Below are 13,599 nucleotides of genomic sequence, written 5' to 3' on the forward strand. Positions count from 1 at the left end.
GTCTGACCCAGCAGCAGCAATTCTTATGTTCATATGATATAATATCAGATTATTACATAACTTCTCCTTTAGTTTATATTGTGATAAAAATTTATAAACAAAGCCCTGCCAGCTGAAGATATCTTTCTCTATTTCTGCAGCCAGAACTTTGATTTATAAAATGACAATTGTACAGAATATTGTTTCTTTTTATCTTCTTCTTCTATCTATATATCTATATATATATAAAATCGGAGGTATGTATGTGTGTGTGTGTATGTGCCGCGATCACGCAAAAACGGCTTGACCGATTTGAATGAAACTTGGTATGCAGATCCCTCACTACCTGGGATGATATGTTCTGGGGGTCTCGCAGCCCACCTGCACACGTGGGCGGAGCTACAAACAGAAAATCAGATTTCACCCATTCATGTCAATGGAAAAAATGTAAAAAGCTGCCATTATCACTGTAATTCAAAAACGGCTTGACCGATTTGAACGAAACTTGGTATGCAAATCCATTGCTTTCAGGTAGATTTTTTAGGACACCAAGCCGCAAAATGGTATAAATTATTATATGGTTTTTTAAATAAAAAAAACAGGACTTAGGGACATTTGGAGTATTGAGATAGGACAGACAATTTTGGTCCTGGAGAATACATACTACAATGTCAGCATCTATGAGTCAAACATGGTTGTTTTTATTACATAGAGTTTTATGGACCCCTACTCGGTTACAAAAAATAGATACTTCTAAATCTAATAGATGCTGGCATTGTAAGATAGAAATAGGGACACTAGATCATTTAATCTATTTTTGTCCCTGTATAAATGCTTTCTGGAAAACAATTTGGCCCCAAATTAATATATTATTAGAAAATCATGTTGGACTTACATATGACACAATTTTATTTGGAACAGCAATGAGAACACAGAGTCCAATATCAGCAAATAATAATAAACTTTTATTGATATTAACAGGGGTCGCCATACAACAAATTACACAAAATTGGAAAGATTATACAAAATTAAATTTCACTTTTTGGTGGAATTCTATTTGCCATATATATAAAATGGAAAAAGCAATAGCGTTACAACATGGTTATATTAAAAAATTTAATAAAATCTGGGGACCATTGGCTTTTTTTTCTAAAGATCAGATATCATAGCACAAGGACAGAACATATAAAGGGGTTAGGGTGGGTACATAAATATAAGAATAGATGATTTATAATTTATTACAAAAGGGGTTTTTTATATGTTAATATTAAAATAAATATTGTTGGATATTCAAGTGTTTATTGAATATTATATGTATTATATATTTATCACTTGATGTAAGAAATTAAAAATGAATAAAGAATTATAAAAAAAAAAAAAAGAAACTTGGTATGCAGATCCCTCACTACCTGGGGTGATATGTTCTGGGGGTCTCATGGCCCACCAGCACACGTGGGCGGAGCTACAAACATAAAATCAGATTTCACCCATTCATGTCAATGGAAAAAATGTAAAAAGCTGCCATTCTCACAGTAATTCAAAAATGGCTTGACCGATTTGAACGAAACTTGGTATGCAGATCCCTCACTACCTGGGGTGATATGTTCTGGGGGTCTCGCAGCCCACCTGCACACGTGGGCGGAGCTACAAACAGAAAATCAGATTTCACCCATTCATGTCAATGGAAAAAATGTAAAAAGCTGCCATTCTCACAGTAATTCAAAAACGGCTTGACCGATTTGAACGAAACTTGGAATGCAGGTCCCTCACTACCTGGGGTGATATGTTCTGGGGGTCTCGCGGCCCACCTGCACATGTGGGCGGAGCAACAAACAGAATATCAGATTACACCCATTCATGTCAATGGAAAAAATGTAAAAAGCTGCCATTCTCACAGTAATTCAAAAATGGCTTGACCGATTTGAACGAAACTTGGTATGCAGATCCCTCACTACCTGGGGTGATATGTTCTGGGGGTCTCGCAGCCCACCTGCACACGTGGGCGGAGCTACAAACAGAAAATCAGATTTCACCCATTCATGTCAATGGAAAAAATGTAAAAAGCTGCCATTCTCACAGTAATTCAAAAACGGCTTGACCGATTTGAACGAAACTTGGAATGCAGGTCCCTCACTACCTGGGGTGATATGTTCTGGGGGTCTCGCGGCCCACCTGCACATGTGGGCGGAGCAACAAACAGAATATCAGATTACACCCATTCATGTCAATGGAAAAAATGTAAAAAGCTGCCATTCTCACAGTAATTCCAACTAAAACACTTTCTATGACACAATAACCACTAGGGACATCGTTTTTATTCTACCACGGACACCATACATATAGAGTTTGTATGTTCTAACTGTGTTTGTAACTCTTTCCTTCATGCACCCCAGTTCATAATGTTATTACCTTACATGAGTACTCACATATGCTGAACTAGGAACACACGTCTATGTTGCTTGCTCAAGGGTGGGTTCACCCAAGAATTTATATGTTCTTGCTCCTGGGGGTGAAACTAAAAATGTTGTTTATAATCAAGTTTTGTGTTAGTTGTATTTTATTCATTTTGTCAAATATTTCACATTATAATTTGAATATTGTACTTTTTATAAAGTTGTAAAAAAATAATTTCATTCACCACTATAAAGTATCTTTTTTTGAATCCATTTACAGTGTTATTGCTATAATTAAATACTCGTGCAACGCCGGGGCTTCAGCTAGTACTTTAATAAAATAAGTTCAGTATAAAACTATTCGAGAATTATGTGGATGGGATCAAATGGTTTGCGTGGGCAGGGACAAAACCAGAGTGGAATTGTCCCAATCAGAATGGTGAGCACCAAAAAAGTGTCCTTCAATTCATCTGATAAATACAAATGCCTTTATTCATCCAAAGTCTCATTTATGCATCCAATGACTCAACGACCCGACATGCACATGTTTCGGCCTAACCGGCCTGCCTCAGGAGTCTTGAGTCTTCAGTGGGTGTGGGCGGGGACATGGACTGAGCTCACGTGTTATTCTCTAACAGAAATAGTCCTGCAGATAACAAAATAATTGCAGGAACTTCTGCACAGGTACAAGATTGTGTCCAACTTTCTGCAAACACTGCTGCAACTTTCTAACCTGAGATACTGTAGGATCAGGACCCAAAGCAGACCTGAGTTTGAATAATAACACTTTGGGACCTTCCTGAGGGGAGGGAGAGAGATCTGGAGTTCCACAAAGGGAGGTTTTGCGGCCCAGGTTCTGTATTTAAATGGTTTCAAGTTGCTTGTTTCAGGTTTCCTGCTCTGGAACTGTGAACTATATGATTGCAAATTTTATAGACACAGAAATCTCTTCTGTTCTGAGCCTCTGCACAAGGAAGTCTCCTGAAATGAGTGTGTGTTATGTGATTTGTGAATTATGTACACCCAGAAAACTCTCCCACTGCCCTGATGTGCCCCAGCATTGAGAATTCTCCTGATGGTGACTCAGAAGATGCTGAGTGTGTTTCTGGTTTGTGTTTCAGATGCGGGTGACATTTGAGGACATCGCTATCTCTTTCTCCCAGGAGGAGTGGGGGTATTTAGATGAAGGGCAGAAGGAGCTTTACAAGGAAGTGATGAAGGAGAATTATCAGATCCTGATCTCACTGGGTAAGGGATAATTTTACTTTTTTATTAGCACAGTTGGAGATCATTATAAAGACAATTCTGGGTATGATTGTCTTCTGGTATAATTTGATGACAAACTGATCTCTTTATCTGTCAGCAGTACATAAATTGAGGACAATGGGAGGAGGTAAGAATGAGTTTCAGCTGACATGAAGGTAATGAGCACTAGGGGATGAGAAACAGAGATCCCAATGCTCAGAGCTCTGGTACTAAAGTGAACAGCGCCTGCCCCATACCATGTCATCTTCTGCTTGCAAAACAAATCAGAATTGGCAGGTTTTAAACAGAAAATCATAAGAAATCCTCTCTTCAACCCCCTATGCCAACTCTAAGCTGATGGTAAACATAGAAACATAGAAGATGACGGCAGAAAAGGGCTACAGCCCATCAAGTCTGCCCACTCTGCTTACCCACCCCCTGTCTATGCCCTAATGACCCAATTTCCTTATCTTGACCCTCGTAGGGATCCCACATGGGGATCCCATTTATTCTTAAAGTCTGGCACGCTGTCTGCCTCGATCACCTGCACTGGAAGCTTGTTCCAATGATCAACCACTCTCTCTGTGAAGAAATACTTTCTGGTGTCGCCATGAAATTTTCCGCCCCTGAGTTTGAGCGGGTGCCCTCTTGTGGCCGAGGGTCCCTTGAGAAAGAAAATATCATCTTCCACTTCGACACGTCCCGTGAGGTACTTAAATGTTTCGATCATGTCTCCCCTCTTCCTACGTTCCTCAAGAGTGTAGAGCAGCAATTTGTTCAGTCTCTCTTCGTACGAGAGACCCTTGAGCCCCGAGATCATCCTGGTGGCCGTCCGTTGAACCGATTCAATTCTGCGCACATCTTTACTGTAATGTGGCCTCCAGAATTGCACACAGTACTCCAGATGAGGTCTCACCATGGCCCTGTACAACGGCATTATGACTTCAGGCTTTCGGCAGACGAAACTTCTATTGATACAACCCAATATCTGCCTTGCCTTAGATGAAGCCTTCTCCACTTGATTGGCAGTTTTCATGTCTGCACTGATGATTACTCCTAAATCTCGTTCTGCTGAAGTCCTAGTTAAAGTTTCTCCGTTCAAGAAGTACGTCCTGCATGGATTTCCGCTTCCGAGGTGCATGACCTTACATTTCTTAGCAGGTTTCTAAAGTAGGTTTCTAATGTTAAGAGCATGATTTGTGTGCTGGTTTTCTATTTCTCTCTGCTATCGCACCGCCAGTGTATGCAATGGTGGTTCCTCCTCCACAGTCTTCCTATTATTAATTGCTCACCTCAAGGCTCTGTCCTGGGACCGCTCCTTTTCTCAATCTACACTTGTTCAATCGGAGCAGTGATCTCCTCCCATGGCTTCCAGTATCACCTCTAAGCTGACGAATCCCAGATCTACCTCTTGCCAAATATCTCTACTGAAACCCATCCTTCCTGTTTTGTCTGCTCATAATCTTGTGGTCATCTTTGAATTCTTTCTCTCCTTTACCGCCCAGATACAACATATCGCTCAAACCTGCCACTTCTTCCTCTATAATATTACTTGAGTACTTGAATGTAAACCACTTAGACGATAAGTGGTATATAAATGCTTAAATAAATAAAATGGAACCCTTCCTCTCTGAACAAAACATATATCCATGCCCTCATCACTTTGCGCTTAGACTTCTGTAAATCGCTGCTCTCAGGCCTTCCGCTTAGCCATCTCACTCCCTTCCAATCCGTCCAGAATTTGGCTGCACAACTCATATTCCAGGAGAGCCTCTTTACTTACATTACTCTTCTCCTAAAGTCACTAGCTGCTTCTAATTTAGTTGTAGCTGGAAATTTTAATGCTGTAATGGATCCTTTTATGGATAAAAAACCAAGTAAAAATATAAAATCATTAGGGTTAGATAATTTGGTACAATCTTGTAATTTGATAGATATATGGCGAATACTTCATTTTAATGATCAGGAATTTTCTTTATCCCAGGACAAGCAGGCATGATATTCTCACATGTGGGTGACGTCATCTACGGAGCCCCAGCGCGGACAGCTTTTCAAGCAAACTTGATTGAAGTTTCAAGTTTGCACACTGCACCACGCATGTGCTAGCCTTCTTGCCCACTAGAGGGCGCATCCCCACCTCGTGGTCCTCAGTAGAGAATGACATGGTGAAAAAATTGGTCCCCGTCACCGCCCCGTCCCCGTCTCACCATCCCCGTCCCCGCCCCGTCCCCGTCTCACCATCCCCGTCACCGCCCCGTCACCGCCACTGACACCCCATTCACCGCTCCGTCACCGCCACTGCAATCCCATTCACTTTTCTTTATTTACGTATAAAGGAAACATTCTTTAAAACTTTAAAACTTAGTTAAATATTAGTTAATAACTATACAAAAACAAAACACGCAGAGAAAAAATTAATTAATATAAATTCTCAAAACTGACACATTTTGATCACTAAATTTAAAATAGTTATTTTTCATACAGTTTTTCAATCACTAATCTTCCACCACCCCTGGGGCTAGCAATGCAAAAACAAACACGACATGTACTTTAAATGCTTACAATGTTAGCCTATATGGTAAGTAGACGCGGCCGCTGTACCTAATCGCGGCAAAGATCTCCCTGCCGTGATTAGCATAGTGACCGCGGCTACGGCTGCAAGTCTCCCCTCCCCCCAGCGATCACGGCAGGAGGGCACCCAACCCCTCCTGTAGACCCCCCCAACGGCCCTCCCGACAATCGCAGCAGAAGGGTACCCAACCCCTCCTGCCGGTCCTCCCAATGGCCTCCCCTAAGATCGCCGGCAGGAGGGTACCCAACCCCTCCTGCTGGACCCCCCCCCCAACGAACCCTCCCACCCCGGAACCCCCTTAGTCTTACTTTCCAAGTTGGACCGGACGGCTCCTCACACGTATGGCCAGCAGGCTTGCCTCCGTCCAAATGAGGCGGGCCCGCCCCTACCCTGCCCAACCCACAGGATCCTAGGGCCTGATTGGTCTAGGCACCTAAAGCCACTCCCGCTATAGGAGGGGCCTTAGGTGCTTGGGCCAATCAGGCCCTAGGATCCTGTGGGTTAGGCAGGGGAGGGGAGGGGCGGGCCCGCCTCATTTGGACAGAGGCAGGCCTGCTGGCCAGACGAGCGAGGAGCTGTCCGGTCCAACTTGGAAAGTAAGACTAAGGGTGGTGTTTCGGGATGGCGGGGTTTGTTGGGGGAGGGACCGGCAGGAGGGGTTGGGCACCCTCCTATTGGCGATATAGGGGCCGTTGGGGGTGCCGGCAGGAGGGGTTGGGCACCCTCCTACCAGTGAGGGCGATCGTCGGGGGGGGGGCGGGTTCTATTGGCAGGAAGGGTTGATCTGACAAATGAGGAGCACGGTGAAAACACAGGTAAATTGCGGTTCCTAGAGGGGGGGACATTGGCCTGCGGGGACAAATCTATTCACCGTTTTTGCGGTCGGTGAAAGGATTTGTCCCCGCGTCTGCGGCGATTTGCTAATGAGGTCACCATAACCCGCAGCCAAACCGCAGCCACGCAGCGGTTCGCTGCGGGGATCGCTCCCCGTGTCATTCTCTAGTCCTCAGTTCTATTTCATCCGCGGAGCCAGAAGCCCTGTGGATATTTTTGTGCTCTTTTGCCTTCTGTCGCCGCGGCTGTGGACGTTTTTTTGACGCGGTCGCTGCGTGTCATTTTTCTTCCTTTTTTCAAAAAAAAAAATTAAAAAAAAATTCAACTTTTTTTCTGTTGTAGGCCCATGTCCCGGCCTGTTACAGGTTTTAAAAAGTGCGGTCGTTGTGACCAACTCCTTTCCATAACAGACCCTCATCGGTGCTGTTTACGGTGCTTTGGGCCCCAGCACCCGACGGACGTGTGTGAGAAGTGTGCCACCTTCCAGAAGCGGGCACTCCTTCGCCGCAAGGCCCGCATGGCGGAACTTTTCTCCATAGAGTCCCCGCCCGGGAAGGCCTCGAGTTCGGCCTCGGCTTCGGCCCCGGCCTTGACCTCGGCCTCGACCTCGGCTTCGGGACCCTCGACTTCGCCTCGTCCCTCGATGCCATCGAAGCAGGTTGCCTCATCCAAGGCCTCGGGTAAGTCTCCACTTCCCTCCTCAGCTCCAGGATCATCCAAAAAGCCATCCTCGGGCTCTTCGATGGCGGGAGGGTCCACCTCCGCCCAGCCCAAGATGCCCAAGTCGATCGTCCCGAGGGAATACTCGAGACCGAGGTCGCCCTCTGAGGAGCGTCGGCAGGTATTGCCCCCGGGGATGCCGATCCCGGCGTTCCAGGACTTGCTCCGGGCGTTAATCTCCTCGGAGCTGTCCGGGGCCATTGAGCACCTGCAGCAGGCTTCGGCCTCGACTGCTTCGGTCTCGGCGGCCCCGCAGGTGGCGACCTCGGCCTCGGGCACCGGGGCGTCGGCGCCCGAGGCACCCTCGACCTCGGCGCTCCCCTCGGACCCGACCTCGATGGGACAGCCTGAGGGTAGAGTGCGGTTTCTCCATTTAAGGTGTAAGTTTTGCATGGATTCCCACTGCCGAGATGCATGACCTTACATTTCTTGGCGTTGAAGCCCAGCTGCCATGTCGAGGACCAGTTTTCCAACGTAAGCAGATCCTGCGTCATACTATGCTGCAGATTGCTTCCACTTATATTACATAGTTTGGCGTCATCGACGAATAGTGTTACTTTACCCTGAAGCCCTCGGGTCAAGTCCCTTATGAATATGTTAAAAAGGAACGGACCCAGGACTGAGCCCTGTGGCACTCCGCTGGTCACCTCCGATGTCTCAGAGAGGGTGCTGTTGACCACCACCCTCTGAAGTCTTCCACTCAGCCAATCATTGACCCATGCAATTAGTGTCTCACCTAACCCCATCGATTTCATCTTGCTTAATAGTCTGTGGTGTGGGACACTGTCAAAAGCTTTACTGAAATCCAAGTACACTATGTCCAGAGACTCTCCCGAGTCTAGCTTTCCTGTTACCCAATCAAAGAAGCTGATGATTGGGTAACAGGAAAGCTAGACTCGGGAGAGTCTCTGGACATAGTGTACTTGGATTTCAGTAAAGCTTTTTGCAGACTATTAAGCAAGATGAAATCGATGGGGTTAGGTGAGACACTAATTGCATGGGTCAATGATTGGCTGAGTGGAAGACTTCAGAGGGTGGTGGTCAACGGCACCCTCTCTGAGACATTGGAGGTGACCAGCGGAGTGCCACAGGGCTCAGTCCTGGGTCCGTTCCTTTTTAACATATTCATAAGGGACTTGATCCGAGGGCTTCAGGGTAAAGTAACACTATTCACCGATGACGCCAAACTAGACACGGAGAGAAAAACGACAGGGCTTTCTGGCTCCACGGAAACAAAGAACTGAAGACCACGAGGAGGGGATGCGCCCTCTAGTGGAGCGGGAAGGTACACACATGCGTGGTGCAGCACCAGCAAACTTGAAATCTTCAATCAAGTTTGCTTAAAAAGCTGTCCGCGTCAGGGCTCCGTGGATGATTTCACCCACATGTAGAGAATATCTGCCTGTTGTCCCTGGATAACACTTGTTACGGTAAGTAACTGTGCTTTATGGAAATTCAAATAAGGCGGGAAGATTACTGGCAAACTATCTTAAAGAAAAGAAAAACAAAAATTATAGCAATAAAGGATGAAAAAGGAAATACACACACTCAGATCTGAACCCTTTTGCCTTCCCTCCACTCAAGGGCACTCAGCACAAAAAGATGTTTGATAACCTTCTGGCGACGCAAGCAGCAAAACTTAACCACTCCATCTCCAACCTGTTGACCGCAACAGGCGACTTCAAAACTTTTCGAAAAGAAATCAAAACCCTACTTTTCAAAAAATTTATCCAGATATCTTAACCCAACCCTTCCCCCTCCTCCTAGATAAATTCTCCCTCCTAGATGAAAACCTCCACTTAAATAATCTCTTTCTCCCCAAAACACCAACCAAGTATTCAGATCCCTGAAATGTAATGTAATCTTATTTGTACTCTAACTATAATCTATTTGTTATATCACACAGTAACGTACAGTCAATTTAATATCCAATTTGCAAGTTTTTCCGGAATTAATCCAGGTACCTCTCCTCTCTTGGAACCGAAAAAACAACAACCCAAAAATGTTGTAACTTCACTGGAAATGTCCAGTTAGCTCTTTTGTAATCCGCCTTGAACTGCAAGGTATAGGCGGAATAGAAGTCCCTAATGTAATGTAATGTAAATATTTTAAGTCAATTTTTAAATTTTTATAAAGATCTGTATTCTTCCGAGTCTTATGCTGATAAAAAACAAGATGGTTTGGAATTTTTAAAAAACTTATTGATGGTTCGAAGATTCCTGAACACATTAAAAAAAGTTTAGAAGAGCCTATATCATTAAAAGAATTAGAAACAGCACTGAAATCTCTTAGAGTTGGATCCGCTCTAGGTGGGGATTGTTTTACAGTGGAATTTTATAAATCATTTTAAACTTCTTTATTACCCCAATTATTAAATTTATATCAGTCTCAACTAAGTAAAGGTTGCATTACAGGTACTATGGCAGAATCCTTGACTATTGTTTTGCCAAAGCCAAATAAAGATCCCACTTTGGTTTCAAATTACAGGCCTATTTCTTTAATTAATGTGGATTGAAAATTATTAGCTAAAGCATTGGCAATGCGGTTAGCTAAGGCTCTCCCTTATATCATTGATATGCATCAAACTGGATTTGTTGCGAACAGACATTCTTCTAGTAATACCAGACTGGCTTTTCACAAGCTATATTTAACAAAAGACATGAATGATCCGGCTTTTTCTGTATCTTTAGATGCAGAGAAAGCTTTTGATAGAGTGGAATGGACATTCATGTATCAGGCATTGGATTGGTTTGGTATAGGTTCGGGATTTATACAAATGATTCAAACTTTGTATAGCTCCCCTATGGCAAGATTATATGTTAATAATAATTTATCAGAAAGTTTTAATTTGCATAGGGGAGTTAGGCAGGGATGTCCACTATCTCCTTTGCTCTTTGATATTGTTTTGGAATCCTTATTATTAGCTATTCAACAAGCAAAGGGGATACAGGGTATTCCTCGTAAAGAATGGGAATTTAAGGTCTCTGCATATGCAGATGATATATTACTTCATTTGAGAAATCCAAGAATAACCATTCCATGTTTGTTAGAATTGATAGAAAAATTTGGAAAATTTTCAGGATATAAGATAAACTGGAGTAAATCTGAAATTCTTCCACTTAATGTACATTGTACAAAGAGTTTGTTTGATACATTCTTATTTGTATGGAAGGAAGATGGATTAAAATATTTAGATATTTGGATTAAAAACACTAGAAGACACTGTGAAAGAAATTGAAAAATTTCTATTAAAAAAGGTAACAGAAATGTGTGAGCAATAGAATCCTTTGCATTTGTCTTGGTGGGGGAGAGTTCAAACTGTTAAAATGATGATATTGCCTGTAGTTTGTTATCAAATGGGTATGATTCCAGTTTTTTTTCAGGGGTCTTTTTATAAAAAATTGAATTCTATTCTGACAAAATGTATTTGGCTAGGTAAAACTCCTAGAATCGCTCTAGTATCTTTACAAAAATCAATTAAGGAGGGTGGGGTAAATTTTCCAAACTTTTATAGGTACCATCAAGCCTATATTTTACGCCAAGGTATGTAATGGGTCCTCCCTGAGCTCATTGAAAACACCCCAGATTGGTTATATTTGGGATGGCGGCTCATGTTTCCTCTACATCTTTGTCATGTCCTTAGTATCAAGATGCCTAGACTGTATAAAGATAATAGAATTTTAATGGACACATGGAAAATCTTATGATTTGTCAGCAATTTAACAACTATTCCTATTAGTAAATCAACAAATCAAACCATATGGCTAAACCCCAAGATTCAAATTGGCAGATTTAAGATCATCTGGAGGCATTGGATGATTGCAGGAATTCAGACTTTAAATGATGTTATTTTAAATGGTAAACTGCTTGATTTTTCACAGTTGCAAAATAAATATGGTTTTAATAAATCACAAAGTTTTAGGTGGTTACAACTGAAGCAGGCCATTCAGGTAGGATTCCCTGAATGGAAAAATCTTAGTACGCAATATAGTCTGGAATTTTTATGCTTTCAGGAGGACTTTCTGGGACACTAGGCCGCACAGTGGTATAAAATTATAAGGGAATCTGTTAAAAAGAAGCCCAAAAATGGTCTTAGGGATATTTGGAGCATTGAGATTAAGCATCAGATTTCAGCTTCTCAATGGCCACAAATTTGGTCTTGGAGGATGAGAAGTACAATGTCTGCATCTATGAGGCAAACTTGGTTTTTTCTTCTACATAGGGCGTTTTGGACCCCAGTTAGATTACAAAAGTTAAATAGCTCAAAGTCTAATAGATGCTGGCATTGTAATCTTGAAGTAGGGACTTTAGACCATCTTTTGTTTTATTGTCCCTTTATCTTAGCCTTTTGGAACTTCAATTTGGGATCAAGTAAATTGTTTATTGGAAAAGCATGTGGCATTATCTTATGATACAGTAATATTTGGTATGTCAATGAGGAAAAAGAGCCAAATATCAGCAAATAACAATAAACTTTTATTGATCATGACAGGAGTCGCCATTCAGCATATCACAAGTAATTGGAAAAATTACAGTAGACTCAATTATAATTTTTGGTGGAACTCATTAGGTCACATCTATAAAATGGAGAGAACAATAGCTATACAACAAGGGAATTATAATCATTTTAATAAAATTTGGGAGCCATTAACTTCTTATTGTAATGAGTAGATACCATTTTCTAATGAAATATACACTGTCTAAAGTTAGGAAGGGGGAGGGTTATATATTAGTATTCATATTGGGAAAATAATACAGGGAATGATGGGTGGAGAGGGTGGTAATTTTATGTATTATAAGATAAAATAGAAAGAATGTCAAGTGATACGTTTAATTTTATTGTTTTGATGTTTGTACACTTGATGTAAGATTGAAAATGAATAAAGATTTACAAAAAAAAAAAAGTCACTTCATTGGTTTCTCATCTGTTTTTGAATACAATTCAAGCTCTTCTTACTGACCTACAAATGCACTCACTTGGCTGCCCCTCACTATCTCTCTTCACTTACCTCTTCCTGTGATCCCCCCCACCCCTCCGTGAGCTCCACTCAGCTGGTAAGTCCTTCCTATCTGTGCCCTTCTCTTCAACTGCCAGCTCCAGACTCCGTCTCATCTGCCTTGCTGCGCCATATGCTTGGAACAAGCTGTCCAAATCCCTACTGCGGGCTCCGTCTCTGGCAGCGTTCAAGGCCCATTTAAAAGCCCACCTCTTTGAGACTGCTTTCGACTCCTAACTCTTCTCACTTTGGGTCCTGCATCCCCTACCCTCTATGTCATGTCTTGTCTGTCCAAGTTAGATTGTAAGCTCTTCTGAGCAGGGGCCATCTATAAAAATAACAAAATGTACTGCACTGCTTATGCCTTTCAGCGCTATATAAGTGATAAGTAGTAGTAGTAGTTATCTGAACATCAGGAAGGAATAGAAAATGACCTCATTAACATCTGTTTGACTACACCCCAGGTACAAAAACTTAGATTGTGAACCTACTCTTATCAACAATCTAATAAATATAAAGAAATGGATGGGTGGCTTGAGTACGGTACTAAAAGTGGGTTTTTTTTGTATCTGATATGTCTGTCTGTCTTTGGAAAGCACTAAGGTAGGAGTGTCATCGCACCTGATCAGGTTAATCAGATCACTCTACTATGATCAAGAAGCTACAGTATGAACTAGATATGGAGATACAAGATCAAAAAGGGTACAAGACAAAGATGCATCCTCTCTTCTTTTCTTTTCAACCTCTATGCAGAAGTAATCATGATGAAGCTGGACTTAGATGATTCGAGTGTTGGGGTGAAATAGGCGGAAGAACCATCGGAAATCTGAGATTAGCAGAGAGTGAGAAGGACCTCAAG

General features: G+C 42.4%; 1 protein-coding gene across 1 annotated transcript in view; it reads left to right on the forward strand.

Annotated features, from left to right (window-relative positions):
- The window catches only part of LOC117354956 (oocyte zinc finger protein XlCOF6-like), a 42,475-nt gene that overhangs the window by 9,874 nt on the left and 19,002 nt on the right, over positions 1–13,599 (forward strand). The window contains exon 3 of the mRNA XM_033932915.1: positions 3,494–3,620. Within this exon, the coding sequence (XP_033788806.1) occupies positions 3,494–3,620 (127 nt within the window). The remainder of the gene's footprint in view (positions 1–3,493; positions 3,621–13,599) is intronic.

Source organism: Geotrypetes seraphini, chromosome 2, assembly GCF_902459505.1.
Source record: "Geotrypetes seraphini chromosome 2, aGeoSer1.1, whole genome shotgun sequence".
NCBI lineage: Eukaryota > Metazoa > Chordata > Amphibia > Gymnophiona > Dermophiidae > Geotrypetes > Geotrypetes seraphini.